The sequence below is a fragment of the Hetaerina americana genome, unplaced genomic scaffold (genome assembly GCF_022747635.1).
Source record: "Hetaerina americana unplaced genomic scaffold, ioHetAmer1.1.p SCAF_9, whole genome shotgun sequence".
NCBI lineage: Eukaryota > Metazoa > Arthropoda > Insecta > Odonata > Calopterygidae > Hetaerina > Hetaerina americana.
Genome location: NW_027287538.1, coordinates 64,074,732 through 64,090,785, shown reverse-complemented (window position 1 = coordinate 64,090,785; position 16,054 = coordinate 64,074,732). Strand labels below are relative to the sequence as shown.

Below are 16,054 nucleotides of genomic sequence, written 5' to 3'. Positions count from 1 at the left end.
AATATTTAGAGTATGCATTTCTTTGCTGTCAATTGAGGTACCAATAAGGAACTTGCATTTGGTGTGTCCTACTAATATTTATTCAAAGAGACTACGTAAAAGTTGTTCTAAATCTCCTACTATTTAGATTTCATTTGCCAATTTTAGTTAGACCCATTTTCATCATTTCAAGTTGCATTAACAGAATTTTCATTTGGCCTAGAAAATCTAAAGGAAAGCCTGGAAATTCATGAACAAAGACGGTGTATTAAAAGCACCTTTGGTATTAATTTGATCATTTTTTCATGATAGCATGTTTAAAAGCCTGATATGATGCATCTTGCTACAATATTCTCTCAAGTCTTGATGTGATGCATTGTTTTAAATGCTGTTCATATTTTCACTTCAAAATATTCTTACTATCACCGCTTCATATGATTCTAGATTTTGTAATGAAATGATGTATGTGTTTCATTTACAGCCAAAGAATTCAAGAAGCATCATCTGGGTTTTGACCCAAAAGCAAGAAAATTAGATATACCTATGAAAAAGGCCACGATACCCAAAGTCAAGCTACCTGTAGAGTTTGACTGGAGGCATTATAATGTAGTGACTGAAGTGAAAGACCAGGTAATTAGAATTATTTACTCCTTTGTGATATTGACTGGCTTTTACATAAAAATCACAGATTTTGTGAAGTAGTTGTATTTTCATTTTCCCTTGTTCAGCTCATAAAGAGTTCCATCCAGGCACCAATTTATCCATTTAGGAAAATGTATAATCAAATTATGTGCATAAACAGGTAGTAAAACAACAGGTGAATACTTTGTAATTTATGTCAGCCATTGGTCTCCTTAATCTGGATTCAACCGTACTAGAAAAAATTGTGTTGCACTCTTTTCAGCCAGTAAATATGATTATTATTGTGTGGGGACCACATAACAATTACAATTTCTGCATATACAAAGGTTTAAGAGTTTGGGCATACTACCTTGATCAAAAATTTCCCGGAATTTATTCAGAAAATTAAAAATACAAGTTTATTCATCTAAATCTATATTGTCCCCTTCAAAGTAATCCCCATCGACTGCAACACACTTATGCCAGCGCTTGATCCAATCCTCGAAACATTTTTTATATTCGGTTTTCGGTATGTCCATCAGTGCTTCCTGCGATTTTTCCATTACTTCCTCTCGGCTGCTAAAACGCGTTCCCCGTAATGGTTTTTTAACTCGATTGAACAGAAAGAAGTCACAGGGAGCCAAATCAGGTGAATTCGGTGGCTGTTGGATGGTATTTGTTGCATTTTCCGTCAAAAAATTACGAATAATGATAGCACTGTGCGACGGTGCGTTATCATGGTGCAAAATCCACGAGTTTTCTGCCCACATTTCTGGTCTCTTTCGGCGAATTGCTTCACGCAAACGTCTCATAACGCCCAAATAATACTCTTTGTTTACTGTCTGGCCTTCTGGCAAAAATTCATGATGCACTACACCGTTGTAATCCATGAAAACCGTCAGCATTGCCTTCTTTTTTGACTGAAAACGACGTGGTTTTTTTGGTCTCGGCTCATTTGGTGAACGCCATTCACTTGCCTGATGTCTGGATTGCGTGTCGTACTCATAAACCCACGTCTCGTCTCCAGTAATGATCCTTTTGATGAATGTGGGATCGGATTCAGCCTCGCAAATCATGTCTTTTGCGACGTCAACACGGTCTCTTTTTTGCATGAAATTGAGGTCTTTTGGAACCAACTTTGCTGCTACACGACGGAAACCCAAATCATTAACCACAATGTCTTGGGCGGATCCATAGGCAATGTTCAAGTCCTCCGCTATTTCTCTGATGGTTAATTTGCGGTTATTGACCAACATTTCTTTTACTTTATCAATTTTTTCACCGACTTTCGATGTCGATGGTCTGCCACTGCGTTCATCATCTTCGATTGACTCACGACCACTTCTGAACCGCTCGTGCCACTGGTAAACGACCGTTTTTTTTTAGAGAATCGTTGCCGAAACACTTTTCCAACATTTCCAACGTCCGTGCGCCACTAAATCCGTTTTTTACGCAAAATTTAATACAAGTTCGTTGTTGCAAATTTAAATCCATTTCTGAAATTGTAAAAAATCGCCAACACACACAGAGATAGATGTACTCTTGGCTACGTAACTTTTGCAAATGTCAAGTTATGACACTAAGATTTAAAGGGAATATCAACAACAGATGTACCAATTTAACAAAAAAAAACAGAACTCAAATCGGAACGATGGGAGCTCCACACGGTGGTTATTCCGGGAACTTTTTGATCAAGGTAGTATTTAACCCTCTTAGTGCGGCGGGGATTCCAGGGGTACTAGTGAGAAGTGCGAAGGGTAATTTAAGAAAATGTATCACCTTAGGAAAAAAAACCTTATGAAGTTATTTGTTTAGATATCCATATGCAGTTTTTTTATTTTAAAATAAAATATTGTAGTTAATAATGATGGTTTACATTTACATCATCTGAAAAATAAATGTAATTATTACAGTATTATAAATTTGAAGAATATTTTTTTAGCAATAATATTTCGATTTTTAGACACAATACTAATATTTTTTTAAAAACATTTTTCAATAAATTTACGATATTTAAATATAATAAAGAATGAAAAAGACATGTAGAAAATATTATAAATAAATAAAGAAAAACCAGTGAATTGCAAATTTTTTTGTCAGCCTCTGCAAAGTTCAATTTTGTTTAAAAGGTTGAATTCACTGAGTCAAATTGGGACTTTTCCCCTTACCTTGAGACTGCAACATTGTGCTTACAATCTAAAGGCAGAAAAAAACGAAGTTCTAACTCATGGAGAACTACTGACAATGTATTCAAATACACAGGGCACAAATGATTAGATAGGATGGACGGCAAGACACCAAAATGATAACAAAGCAGTGCTCTCATTTCCATAGTATCAACAAAGTCTGAATAAGCGGTTATCAACACCAGGACACCATAACACATTCAAGAGATTACAGATGAACACAGATTAGTAGCCTTTCAGTGGCTTTTCATAGTCGAAAGACCACTCAGAAAAAAAAGCAAGCAGACAATTAGGCTGAGCATCCCGACATGTACAAAACTGAACCTAAAATTATAGTAAGAATTATACTTTTTGAAAAGCAATTAAAATTACTAATAAAAAATTAAAAAATGTGTTATATAATTGTATGGAATTCACCCTATCGATAGCACAAAAACCATAAATTATTAAAGAAAAAACCATAAGTTACAGCGATTTAAACAATAGCCTACGCAAGAGCTGATATATCGGCCCGCCGCACTTTTCGCCAGGGATATAAAAGCCGATATATCGGCCCGCCGCACTAAGAGGGTTAAATGTTATAGTATGTCTCTTAATTAACCCTAACATCTAAAAGGACTTACTAATGACACTCATGAGGAATAAGTGTTAGTCTAGAGTCTAACACAGGGTGTTCACCTATCAGGGAAATTTGAGAAAAACGGGGTACTTAGGAAATATTCAGGAAAATATTGGCAATACTGATATAGTCCAGGAAGATCTGAAACTGAATTTCAATATCCTGTAATCTTTTCTTCTGTGCTCATGGGGAGTTTCTCTCCATGTGCCACTTATGATTTACCTGGAAAACCTGGTACCCAGAAAATGGGATACAAATTTTGTTCAGCCTGGGATGTCCAAACGCATCACTCAGATGTACCCTTCCTATGTTTTGCAGAATTGTAGAATGGTTTCATAATATTGTTCATTGATTGTTCAATATTTAGTATTATGATGACAATATTTTACAATAGTTATGAATTATATTCATTGTTAAAATCATATAATTAAAGTATAAGAAAGTTTCTTACAGTCTGTTCTTCTTCCGGAAAAGGAGAGTTAAACATAATATAAATCACTGACTTTATATCTTTTATATTCCTTTATTTACATTAAGTGCCCTAGTTCTAGTGAAATACACCTAGAATATGTGCCTACCACTACTAAAGCAATAGTTAGGGATGTTTTTATTACTATTTTGATCATATCATAGTGTCTGCTGTTGTGTAACATCTAACTCAACATTTTGTCCCAATCTAGCTTGAAAAAGAGCCAGACATACCCCAATAATTTTCCATTTTTTAGTTTTAAGTATGTTCTGGATCTCTGGTTTATAGTGAATGATTTTTATTCAAGATATATACGTACAACCAAAGAATTTTACATCTTGCTACTCAAGAATGCTTTTTGTCTCTAACCATGGCTTATGATTTGCCTGTGAGTTTGCTGTGAATGGACTAAACTTCATCTACATGCAAACCCTCCAATGCAATGAGGCAGGGTTTTCAAGCATCAATTAAGATGGATAGTGAGTCAGAAAGGGATTTTGGGATAAAATTAAGAATGCAGAACTTTCACTTTTTTCAAAGGAGAAAGGAGCCCCTGGGTTTTGTGGTTCACTTATCTACTCTTTAGATTTTGTTTTCATGTTTCAAAAGGACAAATTTACATTAGACTACAAACTTCAGAGGTATATTAACCTTTTATAAAGGTTTTCAGTAATTCCAGTGTAGTTTACGTCTTCTGTTCTCAAATTCTCTTATTGATGTCATTGATTGAGCATGAGAAATATTAATATACATGTTGTTCAAAAAACAGCTTGCACATTATAGCGAAAATCACCAAAATAATTGACCATTTGTGGTGATATTTTAGAGAACCCTAATGCTATATCATTCCATTCAGTGCTATTGGATGTTCATTATTTACCGGCCACTATCATTATTTCTTACATAAAGCGAGTTTCTTTTATATATTTAAAAAATTATTATTTCAGGGAATGTGTGGATCATGCTGGGCTTTCTCAGTGACTGGAAATGTTGAGGGCCAATATGCTCTTAAGCATGGAAAACTTCTCTCCCTCTCTGAGCAAGGTAACTTCAATTTTTTTCTTGCTTGTTAGAGGTCCATCTATTTTTTTTCAATTTTTTGTAATCTAGGACCATCTTATTTATCTGCTCATCATCAACCTTCTGTGTTCCATTTCTCAAACCATCAAACCAGTTCAAAAATACCTATAGCTTACTTACGTCATGTATAGACCTGTAATGACATTAAATTTGTGAAGGATGGAGTAGGTAAAGTGACGGAAAGGACATTTTGCAAATTGTTTCATAGCATTTGAATGCAACTACAGGAATACCTGTGCAGTTAAAATTTAACAATTGTAACTTCAAAATCAAAAAGGAGGAAAAGCAAACTTGTCGATTGAAAACTATTTCATCAGAAGTACCCCAACTCATTCCATCAGCCATTGTAGTTTATAGCAAAGGAATCTCCTCCCAAATTTTAATCCTCTTTAAATATTTGAGTTATGAATTTTGCCACTCAAAAGTAATTATATATTCCATTAAAAGGATAATTTATGTGGTTATAGACGAATTAAGGGCAGGTCTTTCACATTTCTAAATATTCAGTGATAATGGCATCTTAGAAATGAATCTTATATTCCTCTTTTGAATTACATTAACATTTTAAGTATGAATTCATGAATCCGTAATTTAAGCCTTATACTATTTGTATACACGAGTTTTATTGTCATTGCATCTCAATAATGAAATATCTTAATAGAAAGAGCAGGTTTGGTGGATCTTTTAATGTAATAAATATAGCCGCTGGGTTCGATGTTAGCTAAAATGATCCATGATTGAGCATTACACATGTTGCAGTTGAGTATAATCATTAAGAAGATTGTCAACTATAGCCCAGGAATTTTATGTGATATGTTTGAGGTTTACTTTCCTCATGGTGGCCTGCTGTGACTGTGATAGTTGTTTTATTCATGTATTAAAAAATTGAGATCAATATTGAAATTGCATTCTTAGTAGCGGTTATTAAACAAGTTGATAACCGAAATAACTGACAAAGGTATGTAGCAGATGTTGCTACATACTTTTGTCAATTATTTTTAAATATACTTATGAAATTATTATAATACTTTTGCAGAAGTGTCTGCCTTTCGTACCTTGTTGAGGAATTTCTTAGTGCGCTTCAAATCATAAATGCACCAAATTAAATGATCTGAAAGAGTAAAATGTTGCAAAATTCAGTTTTTTGGGATTATTTCTGACCTGATTTCTCCAGATTATGAAACCATGCAGATTTTCTTAAGAAGCTGGTTCAGATATGATGAATGTCAAATTAATAGGTTTTTGTAGGGTCTAAAACTCAATGACATTTTTTAACATTCCACTGGGATCTGTCGTACCCTACTTTTGCTTTCCTTCAAAATATCATGCTAATTGATCAGTAGGCTATAGGAGGACTGGGTTTGGTTGAGTATGTGGCTGTGGAACCTAATGTAACTAGCCCCCTCTGTAGTTTGGACTAAGTTAACCATTAAATTTAAGTCTGGAGATTGCTGCCAATACATGATTGTCTGATATCTTTGACATTAATGAATAAATACATTTTTTTCACAGAATTAGTGGACTGTGATTCATTAGATCAAGGCTGTAATGGGGGATTAATGGACCAGGCATACCATGCTATTGAGGGAATTGGTGGTTTGGAAAGTGAGAAAGACTACCCATATGATGGTGAGAATGAGAAATGCCATTTCAATAAATCTGAAGTGTTGGTAACATTATCTGGATCCCTCAACATTTCCTCTAATGAGGATGAAATGGCACGGTGGCTCTTCAAGAATGGACCAATATCAATTGCATTGAATGCCAATGCAATGCAGGTAAAGTATAATCTCTGTTTCTATAAAATTTTCGTCTCAGTAACATTTTACGTGCTCGCTAAATTAATGCTATATGTTAGGGGCGCTCATGTAATGAGATGGATATGTAGCCATCTTTTATCAGAGATACATTGATTAGCATGCATATTATAAATAATGAAATCAATTTTCTTTTTTTCATGCTTTCCTTCACTTACAAATATAAGTATATTCTTTGGTCAAATGAAATTAGATACATAGATTAAAATGTATCAACAATAATAGAATGGAGTCTTGTGCTTTAGTACTGATGATTAGAATTTCCTTGCTTGAGCAATGCTACATTGAGGTCACTCGCTGAATTGTGATTGAAGTGATAATTTGGTTGTGGTTTTAATGTTTATGATGAAAAAATTTTGAAATCTTCATGATTAAATTATGAAAAGGAAAAATTATACATTGCCTTTCAGAAAACTAACGTCGGTTGAAGTGCTAATAAATTATTTTATTCCATTTTAGTTTTATATGGGGGGTGTTTCTCATCCTTGGAAGATCTTGTGTGATCCTGAGGAATTAGACCATGGAGTTCTTATAGTTGGATTTGGTGTTCACAGTGAGTTTCATTATGAATTTATCAAAAATTAAATTTTTGCATATTAACTCATTCTGCCTCAGCACAAATACAGTGGTATCTTTGATGTGTAAAAGTCAGTTTTTAGATTGCAATCTAAAAAAATATGTTCACGTGTTGTAAATGTTGGTTTAACCTTGATTTTTTACCTGAAATCTTTTCATGCATGAGGTATGTGAGGAGTGAAGGAATTAAATGAATGAAAGGCAACTTTAACTGTTTCCTCTAAAGGTTTTTTAAAATGTGGAATATTTTGAAAACTTGAATGTAAGCACTCCAAAATGACATAATTCTCAAATTTGTAATTTTTAAACTGTCTGGACTGGAGTACATATAAATCAATGCAGTAAGAACCTCAAAATTACGTTTATGAACGTGTAGTTTTAGTAAAATTTCACTGCTCCATTAATATAGCTCACTGATTTTTATAATATTTCATTTCAGGCATCATTCATAATTCAAAGGTTTACATATTTATATAATGTACATTTGTTCATAGCATTTATTTAAAAATATCATTTATGAAGGTCTAAATGTAGGTGTTTATCTGGACTGCATAAAGCACATGAAGTCTTTGTTTTCCAGCTGAAGTGGTTTTTTTTAAGTAATTTAAAATAATACTAAAGCTATTGGCTGACATTTGTCTGTGTAATATCTCATTTTAATTAGATTTGGTTCCATTTCAATTATGGTTTCTGCTCTTTCTGCACTTTTAATCTTTGGGTCTAAGTTTCATTCAAATTATTAATTCTGATCGGTCGTTTTTAATGTCTTCTTCTTGAAAAAAAAATCCCCTGAGATATTGCATTTGTAAAACATAAAAATACATTTTTTAACATTTTACCTCCTGAACTCAATTTTGAAACTATCCCTGATTTTACATTTTTGTTCACTGATCCCTTCAAAAATGTAAATTTGAGGTTTCACCCTATTAGTTATGCTACTGAATCTCGCCAACTCTGCAATGAAATCCAGTTATCTGATTTCAACGAATTTAGTGCGCACACAATTCACATGTAATTTTTAAATGGGTACATGCGTAATTTTTTAAATTTCTTTTGGCTGTTTTTTCTCAGAATATCCATTTGCCTAGTTTTATCAGTTAAATTTTAATTGAATCAATGTTACCATTTATTTGTTATGCCCATTCTTTTCTTTATTTTATTCTGAATATAGTCATCTCAAAACATTCATTTGATTAACTTTGTTGCTATTCAGAATTCTATTTGCTAACAGAAATGAATTTAGGGGTCTTAAATTCAATCATGTTACAATTTTTTGATGGAAATATGCCCAATTATAACACACTAGAGTAAGTGGAGGAAGGAACAGGGGAAGTGTTTAGGGTCATATATGAACCTGGGGTCATATTTAGTAGTGGTTTGGATTAGTATTAAATTATTAAGAGCTGTCTTTTGAATAGGAATTTTTGGAATTACATGGATTCGTAAAGTTTGCCCCTCATTTCTGTAGAGAAACCAATAGTGTGCGTTTCTCTCTTCTCCTCTTAAAATTTTGCCTCCTGATTGCAGGTTGTAAACTTAATGCTCAGAAAAAGCTCTCCTTTATTATCCAATATAGTCTAATTTTTTCTCTGAAGTTAATTTTTAGGCATCACTAGGTCACCGTGAATTATCTGAATTGAGTGAATGAATGAAATTAGTTGACTCACTTCTTGTAAGAGTTACTATAAATTTGCAATAGTAATTCTAGTGGGGTAGGAATATTTGACTCTCCAATTAGTCATAATAATTTCAAAATTAGATCCATAAAATTTTTCAGGGACATCCATTCTACACCGAACTTTACCATACTGGATCATTAAAAATAGCTGGGGAAGCTCTTGGGGGGAGCAGGTAAGCCAATATTAATTCTCTTTATCTTATTCTTTCCTTTCAGAATATCCTATATTTAACAAAACATTCCCCTTCTGGATCATTAAAAATAGCTGGGGTAGTAGATGGGGTGAACAGGTAAATGCTCAGAAGCTTGTTTCTTAATGCCTAGTTTCATTTTTGAATATATCAATGAAGTAATCTTTTTGTGAATCTTTTCGTCCTAAAAGTTATCTTTTGTGTCCTTGCAGGGTTACTACAGACTATATCGTGGTGATGGTACTTGTGGAGTCAATATGATGGCATCTTCCGCAATAGTTAATTGATTTGCTCAGGGAATTGACCCCTATTTGGAATAATAGCTGTGGATTATGTATCCAATTCATTGCTGTTTTATCCTTAGATGCTGTTTAATTAATGTGTATTTTAAATGAAGAATGTCCTTATTTGTATGTAATGAAAGAATTTACGAGTAAAATCTATTATGCAATTTGTACCCTTCCCGTAGTTTAACTCTCTATGGCTTCCATTTCTTAGGAGGCCAAAAGAAATGTTTTTATAAGTGACAATCCCCATTTAAAAAAACTGCACATTTTTATATGCATGGTCTGTTGTTAGTAGATATTTAATCAGACTCGAAGATAAACTTTAGTTTTCTCTTGTATGAACTTAAATGATTTTAATCAAGAATTGACTTCTCACTGTTAATGACTAATCAGATTTTTCATTTTGAGATAGATTTGTCACATTTAACATAAAGGTGAGTATTTTTATTCAAGTTGGACTGGATTACTTATGTTTATTCCAGTTATAGTTCAAAACACTTTTTATAAGAGGTCAATTCTTTAGTAAATCTGAGTAATCTGCTTCAATATCTGTGGGATTAGTTGATGATCTTTATGTTTAATGTTATTTCTTGGACAAAGTTACCTATTTAATGACCTCATTATTGTACTAATGACTTTAGGAATATGGTGGATGTAGTATTTTATGATCTGCGCAAATCTCTTATTAAACCCTTTATTTTGTGTGAGTTAATAAAGAGTAACCTGTACTGTGTTTCAGTCTAACTCGTTTAAATTTACATAAATTTTTTTCCAATTTTATCAAAAATGCATTTAAGGGCGATAAATTTTGTTCTGACATATATCCATTAATATTTTGTGAGACCCTTATTGTACTGTTTTAAAATAGTTGTTAACACAATCATTGCAGTCCATTCAGTTACATTCTAAAATACATGAGCCCATGTTACAACCTTTTATGCCTGGCTGCCTACAGTAGCAAATGTCATATCCACTTCAATAAATGTAGAATATAAAGGGTCAAGAGGTTTGCATTTAGTTATTGATTTTTGTACTTATATAAAATGTGTTGTTATATTATTTAACAGCATTCTGAGTTAGAAATTTTTAAGAAAATTTTGTATTATACATTGGTACGACTGTGATAAAATTGCCTCTATGTTGACGATATTATTAATTTTTGGACCATGTATTCATGTTTGTCAAATTAACGCTAAGTTTCAGATCAATAAATATTTTTACATTAGAAAAAATTTGTTTGATTCCTCAGTCTCCTGAATACTTATGAAAATCGAGGATTTACGTATGGATTTGTTTAATTTATTTTGAAATTCAGTAAAATGTTTTGGAAAAGGCTAGCCTACTTTCCCAGGTAGGCAATTCTAATTAACAATATGTTTGTTTGTAAATGAATTGTTATGTATTTTTTGTTTTAAAAATCTTGTTTCCACTTAAGGTTACAAATTCAAAAAAAACTCCCGGAAGTGCTACAACAATAACTTTGAACGGGGTCATACTATTACACATTACAATGCAAAAATTTAAATATGTAAAAATTATTTGCCTTGGCCAGGATTCGGACCTGGATCCCTTGATATCCAGCGTAATGCCTTAGCCAGTTAAGCTACTGATGCTTCCTCTTCCTATCTACTCTTAATTTTTGCACTCCCTTATGTCCAACTGAAATAAAAATAAAGCAGCTCCGAGTTGCTTTGTTTCCAAGTTGCAGTTTATCCTTTTCTTATATGTCCCACACAGCATACTCTGCTTCCTCATGCGTACTTATTCCTGTAATACTTATGTACTCCTGTTTACATACTCCTTTCTCATACGTTCCAATGTCTTAACCCCATGAAGTGAAACAGCTCAAATTTACTTCCTCAAATTATCACTGCATCATCTTGGCACTTTGGTCAACTTTTGATATCATCTTATCCTGAATAAAATTTGAGATTTTCTCCTCCAGTGTATATGTACCTCTGAGGGTCACATTCTATTTACATTTGAGAACTTGTAGCTTCAAAAACATTAGTGTTGCAGTCTCTACATTTTTTCTGCACATCAATTTACAATCGCTTCTTAGTAAATGAATTGGATGTTCACTTTTATGATTCTACATTTTATCATTGTATTGGGAAAGCTTATTGAAGAGAAATTTTGAAAATAATTGATCAAGGCTAAATTTTAGCACGTTCACATACATTTTGCCTTTTGATCTCAGTGGTGGTTATGAGTATGGTAGCTCATATGTGTTGTTTAATCAGTGTTTTTGTCAGTAGCTCTTACATCAGTATTTTTGTAGCCATGATTCTTGAACCTTAAGCTTTTATAAATTTAAAACGGGTAGAGAAAATATTAGTATGTCGGGAAAAAACCTTTGGAATCTCAAGTGAAGAAAGAAATCCAACAAAGTTATGATATGAACTTAAAAATATTAGTGACTCAGGAGGCAGAAAAAACAAACAATATTACAGCTTTGGAGTATCATGTTCCAAAGCAACTATTTATGGTGAAAGCATTTAGGAGGACCCTCTTAGAGTATAAGAAGACCTCAAAATCGATATCAATTTTCTGATGGAAAAACAAAATAATGCCTTCTCATCTGTTAATATTTATTTATTTAGTAAAAATTGTGCACATACAGTAGGATTGCCAATTTATGGTGACACGTATAACAGCAACATATAAGGACACAAACATACAAACATCAACAAGAATGTAATGATAAAAGCTTTGTATCAAATGACTTCAAGATTCCATGCAGTCATTTCAAATCAAGTAAGTGTTCTGTATAGAAGGATGATGTGAAGAAAAGGCTGCTCTCTTCTTGTGAACGTTTGTCAATATTCACTTTTGGGAATAGGAGGTAGCCTGCTGGTGTCACGTTGGGACTGTTAGGGGGTTAGGGAATCATCCTGATGCCATGGTAGAAGGTCTTTGAAAGCAGACACTCGACTCTGCTCTTGATTGTCCATCAAGACCTTCAAGACGAGTTTATTGCAGATCTTTTGCAACACCAAATTTTCTGTGATAATGGTGTGCACTGTCATTTTATCAATGCCAATACAATCTGTGATCATGGACACACTTAATCGACGGTCTGAATTCATCACTTCACGCACACGCCAGGAAAAAATTGTTACCGGTACTTTTTATACGGTCCTTGTAATTCCACCCTCATAAAAATGGCTGAAAAACAGAGAAAATTGGCAACTATAGGCAGGCTGTCGTGGTACATAATCTCTTAAGAAAGGATATTGAAAGAATTATAAGAGTGAAATTGGGTCTAGGGAAATTGCTATGCTTGTGGCATGGTGGTGCCAAAACTGACTATTCTTGTGCCATTAACTGTTAGCAGGGAAAAATGCAACTAGCATTAGTGCTGAAAAGGCTGGCAACCTTGCATATACTCTTTCACAACATTCAAACAAATCCTTGGATGATTGAAGCCATGCAATGTGCTGTAGATCATATAATATTGCCCCTTCGAGAGATGTGTAAAACTCTATGTAACAGCTTAGTTTGGATTTTTTTCTTTTTGATTTGGGAAACTGAAGTTGATGAGATGGGGATTTTCTTTTTTTTGTTTTAGAGGTTGAGGTTTGGAAATTTCCTTTAAGTGTATGGTTTTTTTCCTGACTGATTTTATTTATTATATTTTGTGATATTGATTGGATTTGAGATGTCATGATATTTTAGCAAGGCAAGTTTGATTTTAATACTTTAGTGCCACCTGAAATTGTCTATCTGCGCATGTGCGTTTTAATAATAATATGAATTATTCATTAATATAGATCTTTAGTTCGAAATCGCTCGTATATATTCATGGAATTATATTTACTATGTATTATAATTAAGGGCCGCGATAGTCTAGGGGGAGAGCATTGGATTTGCTGCCCGGGTTCGTTTCCCGGCAAGCCTCTCTGGATACTTCTTGCTGCACCCAAGCTGTGTGATTTTTCGAGTACCAGATATACCTGGGAAACCATAACCGACACAGGACAAGGAACTGGACCCCACTAGACTACGGCCTCAACACGGTTAACCTTTAACCTTCCTTTTATTTTAAGTGCCGTAGGGTAGAGTGTTCACTCTCAGACCTATTGCTTAAGCTGTTCTCTTTTCGTGTTTTTTCTCTGAAGTCATATTCATAGAAATAAACTCGCATTTTTGGAAAAGGGACAACTGCAGTTTCGTTGCATCACAGTTTTCCATTGACTGACATCCGCCCCGGTAGTTGCGAAAATAATAGTCTTGGGAACTCCCTGAATCCTTACGTCACACTGAGAGAGGAAGGGAGATCCATACAGTGAGCGAGCGATCTGCCTGACCGTAACCGATCCGAGCCATCTTTCCCAATGAAATACCTAATAATATCACATTTTTTTCAAATGGCAACAATATACAGCATTAGAAAGTTAGCGGTTCTATTGCCTACCGATATTACGTATTCTTGTAAAACACTCGTTGGTATGCTTCTTTGAAATTTATTCCGTTTGAAGGGAAAAGGTTAGGACGCCGACGCCCCATTTCGTACTGCCGTGGATTCATGAGGTAATCCTTCATTTTATCTAAATTATTTTTTCCACTCATGTCGTGATTCCAGTTGCTTGTGGTAATTTACTAAAAGGTGCGAAAATAATTTATAAATAATAAGAGAATAAAATAAATTCTCAGTTCGAGGTTAACCTGAAATACTTTGTACCGTATTTACTATTCGGTACACACTTACGCTTTATTTCTAATTGGAAGTATAAAAGGCATGTACGTATTATAAACCATAAACAAAGTAATCAACCCGAAGGTCGGTTTGGTTGGTGACGGTGGAGTTCACCCAGTACTAAGCCCGACGGCGTGTGAAATTCACATATCAGGGTAGGAGGCCAGTTCCTTTCCCTGTGCCGGTTATGGTTTCCCAGGAAGATCTGGTACCCGAAAAACTACATTGCTTGGGTAGAGCTGGAGGTGCCCAGAGTGCCTTGCCCGGGAATCGAACCCGGGCCCCTCCGGTCAGCAGTCCATTTACGTATTAGTATACCAAAGTATTTGATGTCAGCCTCGAATATATTTTCGGATGTACCATCATCGAATGAATTTTTCGAAATGCATCCTTAGATTCTTACCAAATATGTGTACACTCATCAGGAACCAGGAAAGATAACTTGAAGAGGCAAGTGACGTTTTAATGAGATTACTCAAGGTTTTGAGAAGAACGTCCACTGACTTTTTAATCATGTTAATGTGCCTTTGTGGTGTGAACTCAAATATTTCAGTGCACCGTGTAAAAAATATCCAATCCATAAAGGTCACATGTTAGAAGTTTCATTCGTAATCCATTCACTGCACTTCAGACAGGTTGTACCCGTAACCGTCATGGGATGCTGAAAATAATCTCTGCGAATGTTTCATGGTGTATATTATGAGCATTAATTTAAATTGGAAATATTGGTTGGGTTGGAATCTGCATTAAAGTGCATCAAATTCGACGATAAAAAAACGACATCTCTAATAAAGCTTTCACTCTCGCTGTGCAAAGCCACGTGAAGGTATTAAATTTAAAAAATTACTTTTGAGTGTAGTTTTCTCAGTCAACGTACTTATCTACGAGGCAGGATACAGAAAGAAACTTGGCTTGTGATGTAAACCGATAACGATGTGAAAACTACCGGCATTTATTAAAAAAATTTCGAAAGTGCTAATTATTAAGGTGTAAGTGATAAAAACTCCGCATGGACTGCTGCCCGTTTAAGATGTTCTTTGCTTTTTTTAAATCAGTGCATAGGCGTGCGCTAGCGGTTAACCTAATCACATTGATCTCGATTCTCTGTCGTTCTCAAACGGTTGCGGTGGAAACAATATATATATATATATATATATATATATATATATATATATATATATATATATATATTTGGTATCGGTGATAATAGGTGGTAAATATTCTGTACGTAATAACATTAATTAGTTTCCCCGTGAGATCCAACCACTAAAATTCAAAAAAATACGCTATTAACGTTGAATGCGTAAATATTTTAAAGTTTGCTATTGAAAGATAGACACAAAAGTAAACGGTTTAAAGTTACTCACCAATGCCTGAAATTGGCTCAACAAATTTCAAAGCGCGTAGCATAAAAATGTTTTCTATTACAATCATTTCTTGCCTTAAAATCTAAACCATTGATAAAACAGAAAACCCATTCGTTGGGGGCAATTTATAAAACCACTGCCACGCATACATATTCATGATATGTGGTTACCTGCCGGAAAAGCTACTCACGACGGAGAATTATTGGCAACTTTCGATTGCGGCCTTGTAAACGTTTAATCGGCCCATCGAAAATGGCATCTCTTTGAAATTCAAAGAATATTAATCTTGGAATACACTTGCCGCATGCGTGAACTTGAGAGACGACAGCAAGCGCGAAGGCAAGGTCACAGGTATTCGGGACGTACTCCTCAAATTTGAGACACGGAGTTCAAATGAACGGGGCCGTATTAGGGGTCCGATGGACCCCAAAACCACCATTTACCAGGTGTAGCTGGCAGCATGGAAAAATGCCTAAAATTGATGA

At 34.3% G+C, this 16,054-nt stretch overlaps 1 protein-coding gene across 2 annotated transcripts in view; it reads left to right on the top strand.

The window, feature by feature from the left end:
• The window catches only part of LOC139699109 (uncharacterized), a 31,952-nt gene extending 21,217 nt beyond the window's left edge, over positions 1-10,735 (top strand). Inside the window, exons 14-19 of one of the 2 annotated variants that reach the window (XM_071598134.1) lie at positions 461-609; positions 4,822-4,918; positions 6,467-6,732; positions 7,231-7,324; positions 9,125-9,198; positions 9,429-10,735. In XM_071598134.1, the coding sequence (XP_071454235.1) occupies positions 461-609; positions 4,822-4,918; positions 6,467-6,732; positions 7,231-7,324; positions 9,125-9,198; positions 9,429-9,503 (755 nt within the window). In that variant the 3' untranslated portion in view covers positions 9,504-10,735. Of the gene's footprint in view, positions 1-460; positions 610-4,821; positions 4,919-6,466; positions 6,733-7,230; positions 7,325-9,124; positions 9,199-9,241; positions 9,316-9,428 lie in introns of both variants that reach the window. The other variant, XM_071598135.1, reaches the window with a different exon arrangement.
• The last annotated feature ends 5,319 nt before the right edge of the window (positions 10,736-16,054 follow it).